At 33.6% G+C, this 13,070-nt stretch overlaps 1 protein-coding gene and 1 long non-coding RNA gene across 7 annotated transcripts; both read right to left on the bottom strand.

Moving 5' to 3' along the window:
* Nucleotides 1-555: 555 nt before the first annotated feature.
* On the bottom strand, nucleotides 556-1,759 carry LOC114389173. The gene is made up of 3 exons (XR_003661714.1): nucleotides 1,572-1,759; nucleotides 1,103-1,196; nucleotides 556-1,020 (listed from the first exon to the last, which is right to left on the bottom strand). It is a non-coding gene; the product is annotated as an uncharacterized LOC114389173 (long non-coding RNA).
* Nucleotides 1,760-2,093: 334 nt separating this feature from the next.
* On the bottom strand, nucleotides 2,094-12,059 carry LOC114391266 (rubber cis-polyprenyltransferase HRT2-like). Of its 6 annotated transcripts, none has more exons than XM_028352339.1 (4): nucleotides 11,815-12,059; nucleotides 8,202-8,350; nucleotides 4,658-4,785; nucleotides 2,094-3,461 (listed from the first exon to the last, which is right to left on the bottom strand). In XM_028352339.1, the coding sequence occupies exon 4, from the start codon at nucleotides 3,418-3,420 to the stop codon at nucleotides 2,338-2,340; it is 1,083 nt and encodes a 360-aa protein (XP_028208140.1). In that variant the 5' UTR covers nucleotides 3,421-3,461; nucleotides 4,658-4,785; nucleotides 8,202-8,350; nucleotides 11,815-12,059; the 3' UTR covers nucleotides 2,094-2,337. The 6 variants fall into 6 exon arrangements, with proteins under 6 accessions (XP_028208140.1, XP_028208138.1, XP_028208139.1 ...); XM_028352337.1 differs by lacking the exon at nucleotides 8,202-8,350 and adding an exon at nucleotides 6,954-7,059; XM_028352338.1 differs by lacking the exon at nucleotides 8,202-8,350 and adding an exon at nucleotides 7,007-7,059.
* Between the last annotated feature and the right edge of the window lie 1,011 nt (nucleotides 12,060-13,070).

The raw sequence follows: 13,070 nt of genomic DNA, 5'->3' as shown, positions 1-13,070 counted from the left end.
ATTTGATTATTTTATCAAAAAAATAAACTTTAAAAATAAATAAATTTAATTTCTTTATCCAAACACAATTTTGGAAACGAAGAAATTTAATTTTTTATCCAAATACAAAATTTTAAAATGAAAAAATTTAAATTAAAGCATTAAAAATTTTCAAAATTTAAAATTCTTTAGAATTTTAAATTACCTCGTCCAAACATAATCTAAACTTAAATTCTTTGAAATCCTATATCCAAACAATTGAATTATGATAAAGGGGTATTTCAAATTCACTAGAAAAAATGAATTATCTTATTTAAATGCCCCATCCAAACACAAAATTATGCACAATTGAGTAGTGAAAGCATCACGTGTTCATTCTTTCCAAAACTTATGAGCAATTTTTTTCAGAAATAAGATAAATTTTAATTGAGTAGTTGACTTATGTCTTTATTATTTTATTTTATATAATAAATTTTTTATTTTTTATTTTTATTATTTTTTTATTTTATATAATAAATTTTTTATATTATGTTAATTTTAATTATGTAAATTTTTATTTTACTATTCATCAAACTACATAAAATTTTGGGTGCCCCTCTAAAAATGGGGACTTGGGCGGTTGCCCACCTCGCCCATGCTCACTGCTTGCATAATTTTTTGATGCTTGCTTTCTAAGTCAAACCTGTATCCTCCCTCAGTCCACGTGAGCATAGAAATGTTTGTTGCACTATCTCACCAAATTGGGACCTCACAGCATGGCTTTTGCGTACAGAAAACCCAATAAGTCGAGAATACCAAGCCATCTCCCAATCCAAAAAATCCAAATGTTCAACTTCATCATTCGTTAGATTATGCATGTCTATATTGTAAATGTCTACCATCGAATCGAAGCTTATCAACGGTGACCCACTATCCAACACCATAGTCTTCTTCATATTTTAAATATTCCTCAGCATCCTCTTCATCCTCATAAGAATACACTAGAACATCGTCAAACATGTCAACATTGTCTACATCATCTACCACTATGTCATCCAGTTCCTGATACCAAAATCATTAAAATGCTTCTCATAAAATTTAAACAAACAAAACAACAATACCATATATCATTCATTAGTCTTACCACAAAAAATGTTTCCGATGCATCACCACCATTCTCACCATGTATATTTTCACCCCTTCCACTCATATTTGTCACAAATTACACAACAAAATTCCTAAGTCAATAAGGACAAACCAGAACATTAAACGACATAGTTTTTTCATCATTAAAGACAAAATTAATGAATCAACAAATAAATAAATAAAAACAATTAACTAACAAATCATTCGCACTTATCCTCCTAAAAAATTAAATACTAACAAACAAATTATACAAGCCAAGCACACTAAAATCTAACACAAAACTCATCCATTAAATCAAGCTTCTTCAAACCCCCTATCAGAGAACCAAACAACTCAGTTAACCACATATAATAACAAAGTCAAATCACTATTTTTTCGATAAAATAACAGCAGAAAAATGATTTGGTCAAAAGCACCCTAATAAATCAAATTTAAACCGGCTTTGCAGAGTAGGGGACGAATCTCACCTGATCTGATCTCAGGGTGGAGGGACGGTGCAGATACAAGCAAGATCCAAGTGCATCCGGGACTCGTTGATGCAGATTATAGACTTCGAAATATTGGGGAGGAAAGTCAATCTCAGGAAGATGTTGCAGAAATGGGAGACAAAAGCTTGCAAGTGAAAATGCAAACAACACCTTCCTACGCGCCCCAAACAATACTTCCTCTCTCCTTAATTTGAAAATATTATTATTTAATGCAAAACAGTCACGTGACACTAAAAAATCACTAACTCTATGCACTAATTCTACGGTACACTCACGGCACCCCTCAGCCGTTGAACTCAACACTATTAAATTCAACGGCTACAATAACTTTCCCATGCAAGGAAACCAAAACATCTTTCCTATACTAGAATCAGTCACGTCTTCTGCGTATGAAGTATAAAACATGTAATAGTTTTAATAAAATATTTTAAAAAGACATAATTTAATACTGAATCTTAAAATATTTTAAATGATCAACCATAATTTTCATATTTATAGTAATTCTTGAAATAAATAAGTTCTTGTTCATTGTATTTGATAAGACATCATTGCACAGCACATATCAATATTACATTCTACTATCCAAAGTTTTTTCTCTTTCTTATCCCCTTGGGCTACTTAAACTCTTATAATTTCAACAATTCTTATAAATAAAATAAAATAAAAAAAGCAAAAACTAGTCTTTATAAAAAGGAAACTGCCATCACATGAACTACACTATGAATTTTTGACAATAAGGATACAGTTAAAACTGCTTCCTTTTCTTTTCCAAATAAAAATGGTGTCTCTGAAAGTTCAATACTGCCCAGACCAAGTGTCTTAGGCCTATTTCAGGCCAAAGTGCAGTTGGTGCATACAAAGGGCAGGTACTAGTCTGCCAAAGAAGAAAATTGCTGAGTCGAGCCTCTCCAGAAGTTCGGATCAAGATGTCTGGATCAGGTGCCACTGCCATGTACATGTGCTTCTCAATATCCACCAGTTTTATTAAAGGAACATCACCCTGGTTATACTTTCTCTCTTCAGTCATTTCAACCAGCTCATTGCATGATGTGATTTCAGCTTCACTATCGTTACCTTTTTCAACAGTATGCTCCAACATGCCATCTTTCTCTCCAGCAGGTTCCACTCGTTTAGGTACACTATTACAAGCTTTGGTTGCATTTTGATAGTCTTTACATAAATCTTGAAAAAGCAAATCAAAACCATTTCCTTTCAGGCCCTGATCAATTCTTGCAAATGCACCATTTGTAAGTTTTGCTTCTTTTGATGCTTGAACTTCATTCCATTTTTCCTTGCAGCATTCTTGAACAGCATGCACCATCTCGTGACGAGAAGTATAGGCTATGCAAACCAAAAGAACTCTCTGGTTGTTGTGAGCAGTAACTCTCATTGCCTTTTCCACAGAAGCTATGACAGGCTCAGTCAATAGTTGCAAGTCTCCAATGAAATGTAATCTAACACCGTATTCATTGATAAGACTTTCTTGTTGAAGCAACTCTTCAATCTTTTCCCGCATCAATTCCATCAAGGACTGAACCTCATTAGGCTTCCTTTTGAAGTTATCAATGCTGAATGCATAGACAGTGACATACTTCACTCCCAATTCATAACAGTATCTAAGGATGGACATGAGAGCAGTAAATCCAGCCTTATGGCCATCACCTTCTTCCATGTTTCTCTTCTTTGCATACCTTCGATTCCCATCCATGATGAAAGCAATATGACTTGGCACAGGACCCACGGATAAAATGGCAAACATGCATCTTCTTAGATAACAATATAAACCTCCAAGGAAATGGCCTATAATATTTCCAGAACTTTTCTGCATTGAACTGTTCGGTTATGAGACTTTAAGAGTCTAAGTTAAACCTGTTTAAGAAGAAATTTTCATGTAAGTTAGTACTAAGAAGATGAATTATGACCATATTGATTCAATTCATGCTTATCAAACAGAAGAGTTAAAGCAACAATAGTTGAACATCAATATACATGCTCAACAGAAACCTCTGAAGTATTAAATCTGCATTGTTAAACAAGAACATCAAACAATACAGTAAATAGAATTGCAACAAATTAAGCTTATATGATTAGTTGTCTTATGTCTGATCTATTTGTAAGAAGAAATTATGACCATATTGATTCAATTCATGATTGTTAAAAACAGACTAAACAAAATTATACATAAAAAAAAAAAAAAAGTTATCATAAATGCCATAGTTCAGGAACTAAATAAAAAATGGTGCTTCAGTGCTACTACTTATATTCAGCATATCAATGGTAATGCTTCCCGTCAACAAATGATATCATCTTCTGTTGAGGGTCTAAGCATCAATACTCCAAAAGTGGATGGAACTATAAGAGCTGGGACTCCAGCTACCTGTTCCTCCATCATTTTGCAGTGATGCAGCTAGAGCAAAATCGAAATTCTAAGGAGTTTCATGCATTATAGAAGGTAGAAAATATATATTTCTGTTTAAAAAATTGTACACAAGGTAACACCTAATAATCTTCGTATATGTTAACTTTCAAATGTGGAAACTATTGTTAGACAATAAAAACTCACAAATCCAGTGTTTAGAATGAATCATTGGCAAACAGGCAAAGTAGTACATAACAAGTTTGACAATGATTGTAAGAAGGCGATCCAGGTCATTACAATGAAAAAACTAGCAATCACATTCCTTCCAACACTGTTGGTTTACAACCAATTACCCAAACAAACTGATAAAGATATAGTAAAAACCTTTTAAACCTGTACCAGTACACTAATAGAAAACTATAAAAGGCTAAATTTATTGTTTAATCACAGATTTTCTTACATATAATAATAGATAACTATGAACACATACTGATGTATCACACCACCCAAGCTTCATTCACAGGACCACATAACTACACCATCATGACAGATAGCTAACTCACATTATTTACTTTCAGATCAGTATTTGTATAAACAAATTCATACTCTGCTTGGGGTGAATTGATGATCCTACTGTCAGTTAATTGGAAAGTTGTCTTACGTACAACACATAAACAACACTGAACCAAACTTCTAAAAACTGTACCTTTAGAGCAAGTTCCTCAAAGCACTGCTCCATATTTTCCCTTGTTTTACCATACATTGAAGAGGCAAACACCCCAATTCTTTACCAAGTGCTAAACCCTCTTCCCTGCTCACAGCCCTACGATTGTCCTACAAATACAGAAATAAGCCATTACGAAATTAATAAACTCAAAATTATGGGGGCAGTGCTTCCTGTCATGTGAAAATCTCATGTGAGAGGATTCATTCCTAGGAATCCTAGAAAGTTGGGGGGTCTATATATTTTTTTATTATTTTGATCAAGTTAAGCATCTTATAATCTTAACCTATGCTATATGCATTGGAAAATGACATCAATGCAAGACAACGTCAATGTCATAGTTCATATATCTCCACAAGGCTGTTCATCAGTTTAATTGTTAATTGATGGCCCTTTGAACTTCAAAGCGTGAGAAACAAAATATATATGCAGATGCATGCATGCCTGTATGTGGTCAACACTGCCACTGGACTGAAATTGCATGCTGGTGGGTATTCATCAATCACAACACAAATTGAAGTAAGTATCGGATCTAACTCAACTATAAAAATCATTTTAAAAATGAAATTTATTTCTCACTTATATTTTATCCATTATTAGATGATGTGAGATTTTCATCATCTCATGTCAGACCTCTCAAATATATACTATTAGATGAGTACATATCTGGTAATCACCTATCACTCAAAAGAAAGTCAGTCCACGCAAAGCACCTTATTTTGTTACTAAATAATTTTGTTTACAATTAAATGAAACAAACTGTCACCTCACTCCCCTTCAAATACATTATAATTATAATAAAGGACAAGAAAAGTAATGTTGTTTTAAAAATTTTGGAGGAGCCATGGCTCCCAAACTCTGGACAACAAGGCTGATATGTAAATATAAATAAGAAAAGAATGTTAGTTATTAGTCAGCTACTGTTAGATAAGATTTCATAGCAGTTGGGTAGCTGCCTATAAATAAAGTAGGACTGTTATATTTTAGACAGGCTGGAACAATAATAACATAAGTTCAGTGCACAGTTTCTTTGATCTCTCTGTTTCTCTCCTCTTTCTATCCTCTCTATTCTGTTCTTCCCTTTTCCCCTTTATTTCTGTCTTTCTGTTTCTTTCTCTTTCCCACCTAAATTCTATATCACACTACTCTTAAGTCTGGCACAATCAAAGATTCTGTTCATTCAAAATTAGTATTCCACACATCAATCCAAGTACAATAATGAAATTATGACAGGGCATGTAACAGATGTTACAGTTATATAGTAAGCTGAGTCAGAATGCTGACTCAGCACAACTGTTAGTGTTAGATAGCCAGCTGTGCTTGCTGGAGTTAGTTAGGATCTAGATCTAGCTTACTGAGTAAGCTTCTCTCTTGTATAAATAAGGGAGTTGCAATTTTGTATAAATATCCATTATTAGATGATGTGAGATTTTAATCAAAAGCCGAAAATATATATTATTAGATGAGTACAAGACATATACTCTAACTCATTACTAAAGCCATTTAGGTATATCATTAGATGATCCCTGTTCACTGTTTAGGATTATATATATATACAAGTGGACTCTTACACCAACCACAAAGGGAAATTATATTATCACTGATAATAGTGAACCGATCGAGTCTAACACCTCACTTTTTATATCTCGAAGACAACCAAACCAAATAGACCAAACTGCTTTGCACACAATTAAGCCAAACTGCTTTGCCTTTACACCTGAAAAAGACCTCTACACTATATATATAGTGATCAACGACACAGAATTTAGGGGGACTATAGGACAACCAACAAGCCAAAAATAATCTTTATCCATAATCACTGAATAAATAAATGAGCTGAATGAATCCCCATCATCTTCATCACAAACATGTTTGTTAATTAATTACCAACTCTCCTATGAAACCGATTTGTTTTTGTTGGCAAGCCAGCTATTTAGTATTAATTGCCAATTTTTCATGAAAATGCTAGCTAGCATTTTGTGAGGATAGATAATATTAATACCACACAACCTACCTAGTTGGTAATTAAGTTCAAAGGGAATGTCAATTAAATTGTTAATTGCGGGCTTAATTAGTGCTGCATAAAGTGCATGCATGTAACAATCCAGATATTCATAATTGACTGAATTGACATTGAGTTGAATAACAAATGCTACTATGAGTATGCAGTGAAAGTGTTAGGGCTCTATGTTGCTCTAATCTGGCTGATAATGCAAGATCCAGTTTGCTTGCTGAACGTGATCAGATAGATTATAGTGGCAAAATAAAGTTAGCATACTGAGAATGATTCCTTGTGCTTTTCTATAGTAAGAACTGTGTAGAGTCCTGAACCTTTCCTGCCCAGCTGCAACAGATTTCAACGTATTTGGTTGCTGTCCTCACTCCTGATTGTTTTACAGTGTACACAAATGTCAGAATCAGATAACAAAGGGGAGATGGAAGTTTTGATAACAATAACACCAACTTCTTCCCTGAAGATTTGCAGCTCTAGATGATTTTTCATATGCATTTTTAACTGTATTACACTATTAACTTTAGTAAAAGTGCAGGAAAATTCTTCAAAGTTGGACTCTAGCATATGGTCAAATGATTTGAAAAGTGGATTCTTCCATGCAGATCCTCATCCAGGAAATATCCTGATTTGTAAAGGATCAGAGGCAAGTCATCAGCTATATTGGTTTTGTAATATCTCCTTAACTGTGATTTCATCTCTAGGTGAGTATCATATAGTTATTGTAGAGCTGTTTTAATCAACATGAATTACATATGGAAATGACCATTATGGGTAGAATATTGAGAATTAGTTCTACACATCAGGATCTAATTTTTTGTATTTTATTTTTTTTTAACTCTTAACTATCGTAATGTACTAACTTCCCTCAATTCAGGTTGCCTTGCTAGACTATGTACAAGTGAAGGATCTCCCAGATCAGTTGAGGCTTGCCTATGCTAATCTAGTTCTTGAGATTGGTAATGGTGACCCATTAAGACCTGCAGAGAGGTATATGTACTGAAACATGCATTTAAGTCTTATGTTTGCGATTGGTATTGTAATGCTATCTTGTTTGTTGAGAATAAGAACATAAATACATATCTTTGCTAATACCAAGTTACAAACTGAACTAGCAGTGCTGCTGGGAATAGATAATGAAAGCAAGGATTAAGAGTATGTTCTTGGAAGTCCTATAGCATGACAACATCATCATTGCTTGAAATAAGCTATCTTTTATTTAGGTATCCATACAACACAAACTGATAACCGATAATTATATTTGGTTGTATTACATCGTTAGTAGTAATGCACCTTTCTATGAAATAGACCTTACTTAATTGATCACCAACAATCCCATTTTGTCTGCAATCAATCAAATTAATAAGCATATGACACCCAATAATCTATTATAGAAATCAACTAGGTACAAACACCAGCAGCAGCAAAACCCTTATACCACTACCTAAGGTTAGTTACCTAAAACCCCTTTTAGAATGTAGCCACTTTCTGAAACTTTTCTGCAATCACCAATACCTTTGTGGGAATTAGTAATATTTGCAAGTGATCTGCCGGAGATAAGGTATGACTTATTTTGTGATTGTTCTAATAAAGCCTGACAGGAAAGCTACTGGATGGCCTTCATGCAGCAAAATAGTCCTGAACCCTTTATTGAATGCATCTATCTGCAGAATAAAATGTTTTGAGAAATTTGGTATTGTGAAACTAGATGTCTAGTCATGTCTTCCCTGGGATGAATCCATAAATCTTTCTAATGGGTTGCTGATAGAAAATAAGTCTTAATTATAGACATTAAATAAAAGTGTAAGTCAGAAAAGTTAAATAGATCATAGACTATTAGTTATATACATTGAGAACAAAATCAAAAAATTATAAAAATTAAAAGTACTTAATGAAATTTATTTAAGATATAAGAACTACAATATTGTTTTAAAAAATTAAATATAATAAAAAATGAAATACTATTCTAGAAGTGGTGGGGATTATACATATGCTGTTGAACAAGAGTGGTGTAAGCTACTGAACATTGACTGCTATAGTTTAGCAACCGATCTCTTGCACTTTCTCATTTAAAATATAGTTGTGTTGTGGCCCCAGAGTTTTAGACAAAAAAGACATGGTGGAAGCTTTAGTGGCACCAAACAATCTCTGTGCTTATGTGCAATCTTCAATAGAGGCAATAATCTTGTGTAGTTCTCAAACATCTTAGAGCAGGACACAAAGTGACAGAGGTGAAACTTCTTTAAGAAGCTGTAGCTGAATCCAATATTTTATTACTTGAACAAGTTTCATAAGTGAGCTACTGGGATTTGTAAACAGAAGCATGCCCTCTATTTGTTTATCAGTTTACATGCATAAGCTCTAAAATGAATCTCATAAAGAATCACCAAACTGAACAATAAAACATAGGGTAATAAAACCTTTACCAGAGCAAGCCTTAAAGTCCAGCTATGTGGGAATAAACTCAAATTTTAGAAACATGATGCGTGGTATTCATACTATCAAAATTAGAAGGAAACTCCACCATGCAAATCAAACTACCAACAAAAGGCCTTAATTAAGGTCAAACCTTATTGTTATATGAGAGAAGTCGGACAAGGTTTGAAGCAACTCTAAAACCATGATGGGAAGGAGGGATGCATTATTTTCTCTTTGAACGTAAAAGAGAGAGGGGGGGTTACATTAAAAATGGAAGAAGGACTGACAATCTATGATGCTAATTCCACCCATTTTCAGTAAAGACAGAATTGTGGGTCAAAGTTTTCAAGGAATGGTAAATTAAATACAAATTCTGTCTGGGTGATTATTTCGGTGAAAAGGACATTAATTCACCTTGAGAGCGAGAGAGAAAAGAGAAACAAAGAAAGAGAAAGAGATTCCATTTTAATCCGAGGCTACCTCTAGCTGCTATTTCACTAGACTTTTCACTGTAATCATACGTGCTATTAGTATTACACTACTATTATTCAAACAAACTCCCCCCCACTTGCTTCAACTTCATCTTATGGCAATTCCTCTTTTTGGGTCCTTTTACAACTGTCTTCCCTCCTTATAACCAAAATCTTCTTTGTTTTTTCCCCCCACATTCCCTACCCTTTGCACATTATGTGTCCAGTGTCCACACTACTACTCAATTATGCACTTCCCCACACCTACCTGTAACAATGTCAACAAATACTTGTGTACATTGTCATACTACATTTCTAATAATGCTAATCATACATATATTCACATCTTCATATCTGTGTACTTGATGTGACTACTCTGCACACATAGCTACCTGTTCAGGATGAAAAATATCAAGTGTGACTGTATGTAAGTGTTACACTCTACTTTTCCTTTTACGTACATACATAAGCAAGCTGAAATTTATGATTAGGCCAAACATATATATATGATATAAGGATATGACAAGTGGTGCAAAGCAATGCCATACATATGTTGAGATCTCTATCTATCTCTATTTTTCTGTAACAAGTTAGTATTTGGTAGTCATACGTATAGCACATAAAGACATGGCCCTACTACCCTCCCTCAGCTAATTGACAAACACATGAAAATGAAGGGTAGTTATTGCTTGGTATTTCATGATTATATCAAAGCTCAATGAGGGACAGTGCTGCCATTTCAAACCCAACAGACATACCAACATGTCTGCTACAGTTGGAAAAAAGAGAGATGGAGAGAAAATAAAAATGGGAGGACCCATGAATCTTATTAAGAGGAATGGCTAATGAGAACAAAGTGGCTATGCTTTTATCCCAAGCAATGCTTGTTCTTGCTTGGAGACCCCACAATTTGGAACAGGAAAAACTCATCATGAATATTGAGGAAGATGGAAATTTATGAATGATTGCAGTTGCACCCACATAAAAAGTCATATCCACTCCACAAGAGGGTTTCAGTGATAGGAATAGGAGAATTTCTGCCCCTCAACCAGAGTATAGAAAGAGTCTTCTTGGTATTTGTGAACATTCACTGATGAAATCCAGCCAAAGTTGCTCATTCTTGGTTTTGGTAACTGATATTATAAAGAATGTTTGCTGGTTCCAAGGCTATTCCATCTGAATTTAATGAATGACAGCACTGCACTTGTTCCCATACACCAAGTTTTCTGAAACGGAGCCTCTTGTCCTCTTTTTTTTTTTATGGGATTTGAAAAAATGGGTAAGAAATTAACTTGGATCTCTCTCCAAATCTGCATTACATTCCTCATCTAATATTTTCTAATTTCCAACTATCTTGACTTGTGTGCATTCATGTTTAATACTACTTTGATCCGAAATCAAGGTTCTGTTTCATGTACAAGTGTTTGTGTTTGGCCTTTGATGTGAGAGGTTTGGAATTAGATAACCACAAACTTACCAAGATATCTTCTGTATAAGAGGATGCTTATGGGCAATTTTTCAGATCACAGACATTGAAGTTGACCTATGTATAGTTGACCTATGTATTGATATCCTTAAATGGCAAAAAAGAAGAGCTGCTTTAGTCTGGTGAAGAGGCTCTTTATATGGGACACACATTCCACACAAGATAAGGTGAGTCTTTAACTCTTGAGCCTTTTCAAATTAAGTCTTTAACTTGGATTCTGTTTCTCATGGACAGAAAAAAAATTTATTCAGAAGGAGAAAAGAATGAAATGGTTATTTGGAAGGCTAAAGAGCAAGAGATTGCCATCAATTAAAGCTCCCCTACCCTCAAAAGGAACAACACTAAGTGAGACAGAGCAAGCATGCTTTAACAGTGGCCATTGCCTCAGCAGCAGTTGCTGAAGCTGATGTTACTGCTGCTCATCGCCTCACTGGGCAACGCAAGGAAAACTCAGAAGAATCTCAACATGTTAAAACTAGGAATGGTGCTCCACAATCCACATACCAAGTGCCATAGGGAGATTAAAGAATCTGCTGCAGCCATACAGGATGAAGAATTTTCTGCACTAAGCTTGGAAACGATGAAAGGGGTTTCTACTTAAAACTAAGTAAATTTAGGGTTTAAACAAACACAAACTCACAATGTCAACAAATTGATAATATCATAAACACCAGGCATGCATGAATGAAACCTATTTTATTGAGGACAACACGAACAACAAACAATGGCAGCTGAAAACAATATTGTTACTTACCGCACAACGGTCGGAGTGAAGGAGGTACGGCCAAGATTGCGGCTGGCTGTTAACACTTAGACACACAATAACAAGCTTGCGGCTGGCACAATTCCAAGCTCACGGCGGACTGAAGGAGGTACCACCAAACTTCTCCTCTGCGTTCGGAGGTTTCCAGAATATGTCAAGATCGAGAAGCTGATTGAACGTTGCAGTAGCAACGAATGTGAAAAATCATGAATTAAAATATGATAATTTCAACGAAGGTGCTGGGTCACAGGGTTTTAAATTTTAACCAAAGTTATTATCACAGCTCTATTAAAAGTCTTTTTCACATTAAATCTTTAATATTTCTAGTTATTTTTTTAAAAAATAAATAAATAACACACGGGACTAAACACAGAATATTAATTACCGCTATCAGAAAGCTTGAAGTAAAAAAGATATGATTTTTATTTGGTTAGAAACGTACAAAAAAACATGATCGAAAAAGGATATGATTTTTTTACAAAAACCTAATAGGATATGATTTTTGTATAGGAACGTAACAGCGATATGATTTTTTTTAAAAAAACGTAATAAGAAAGTTAAAAAAAAGAAAACATGATAGAAAAAGGATGATTTTTGTATAGGAAAGGATATGATAGAATATAGGAAAACTAATAAAAATAATGAGAAATATAAAGGAACATCTAACTCATACCTTGTAATTAAAATTTTACTTAATTATAGGAATGAAATCGGCTAGCTTTTTAAAAATAATATTAATTGTACCCGAAAAATAATATATATATATATATATATATATATATATATATATATATATAGGTAGGCCTATCAGACTTATACGACTTTTTAATAAGCCTAAGCTTGGTCTATTTAATTTAATAGGTTTTTAAAAAGACATGAACCTAACCTTTTAATTAAATAGGTCAGTCCAAGCTTTATGTAGGCCAGGTCGTAGGGCCCTGTAGGCCAGCCTAGCCTATTCCCACCCCTAGCTCTAACCAAGCCAGAGCCAATTATATTATAAAATAAATAATATTGGTATACATAACATTAAAATTTTTAATGTATATTTAATGCGCATGTATATTTAAATAATAAATTTTGTGATAATTAATTTTGATATAACTCATACGAATTATTTAATTCATATATTTTTTTATAAATAAAAAATATTTACCATTACAAAATTTAATATATATTAAATTTTGTAATAGTAAAAAAAATTAATGTGCAAATGAGTAATTTAACATATTAATAATTAAAAAAAA

Source organism: Glycine soja, chromosome 16 (assembly GCF_004193775.1).
Source record: "Glycine soja cultivar W05 chromosome 16, ASM419377v2, whole genome shotgun sequence".
Taxonomy (NCBI): domain Eukaryota; kingdom Viridiplantae; phylum Streptophyta; class Magnoliopsida; order Fabales; family Fabaceae; genus Glycine; species Glycine soja.
The sequence above is the reverse complement of the archived record's forward strand: the minus strand, read 5'-3'. Positions and strand labels throughout refer to the sequence as shown.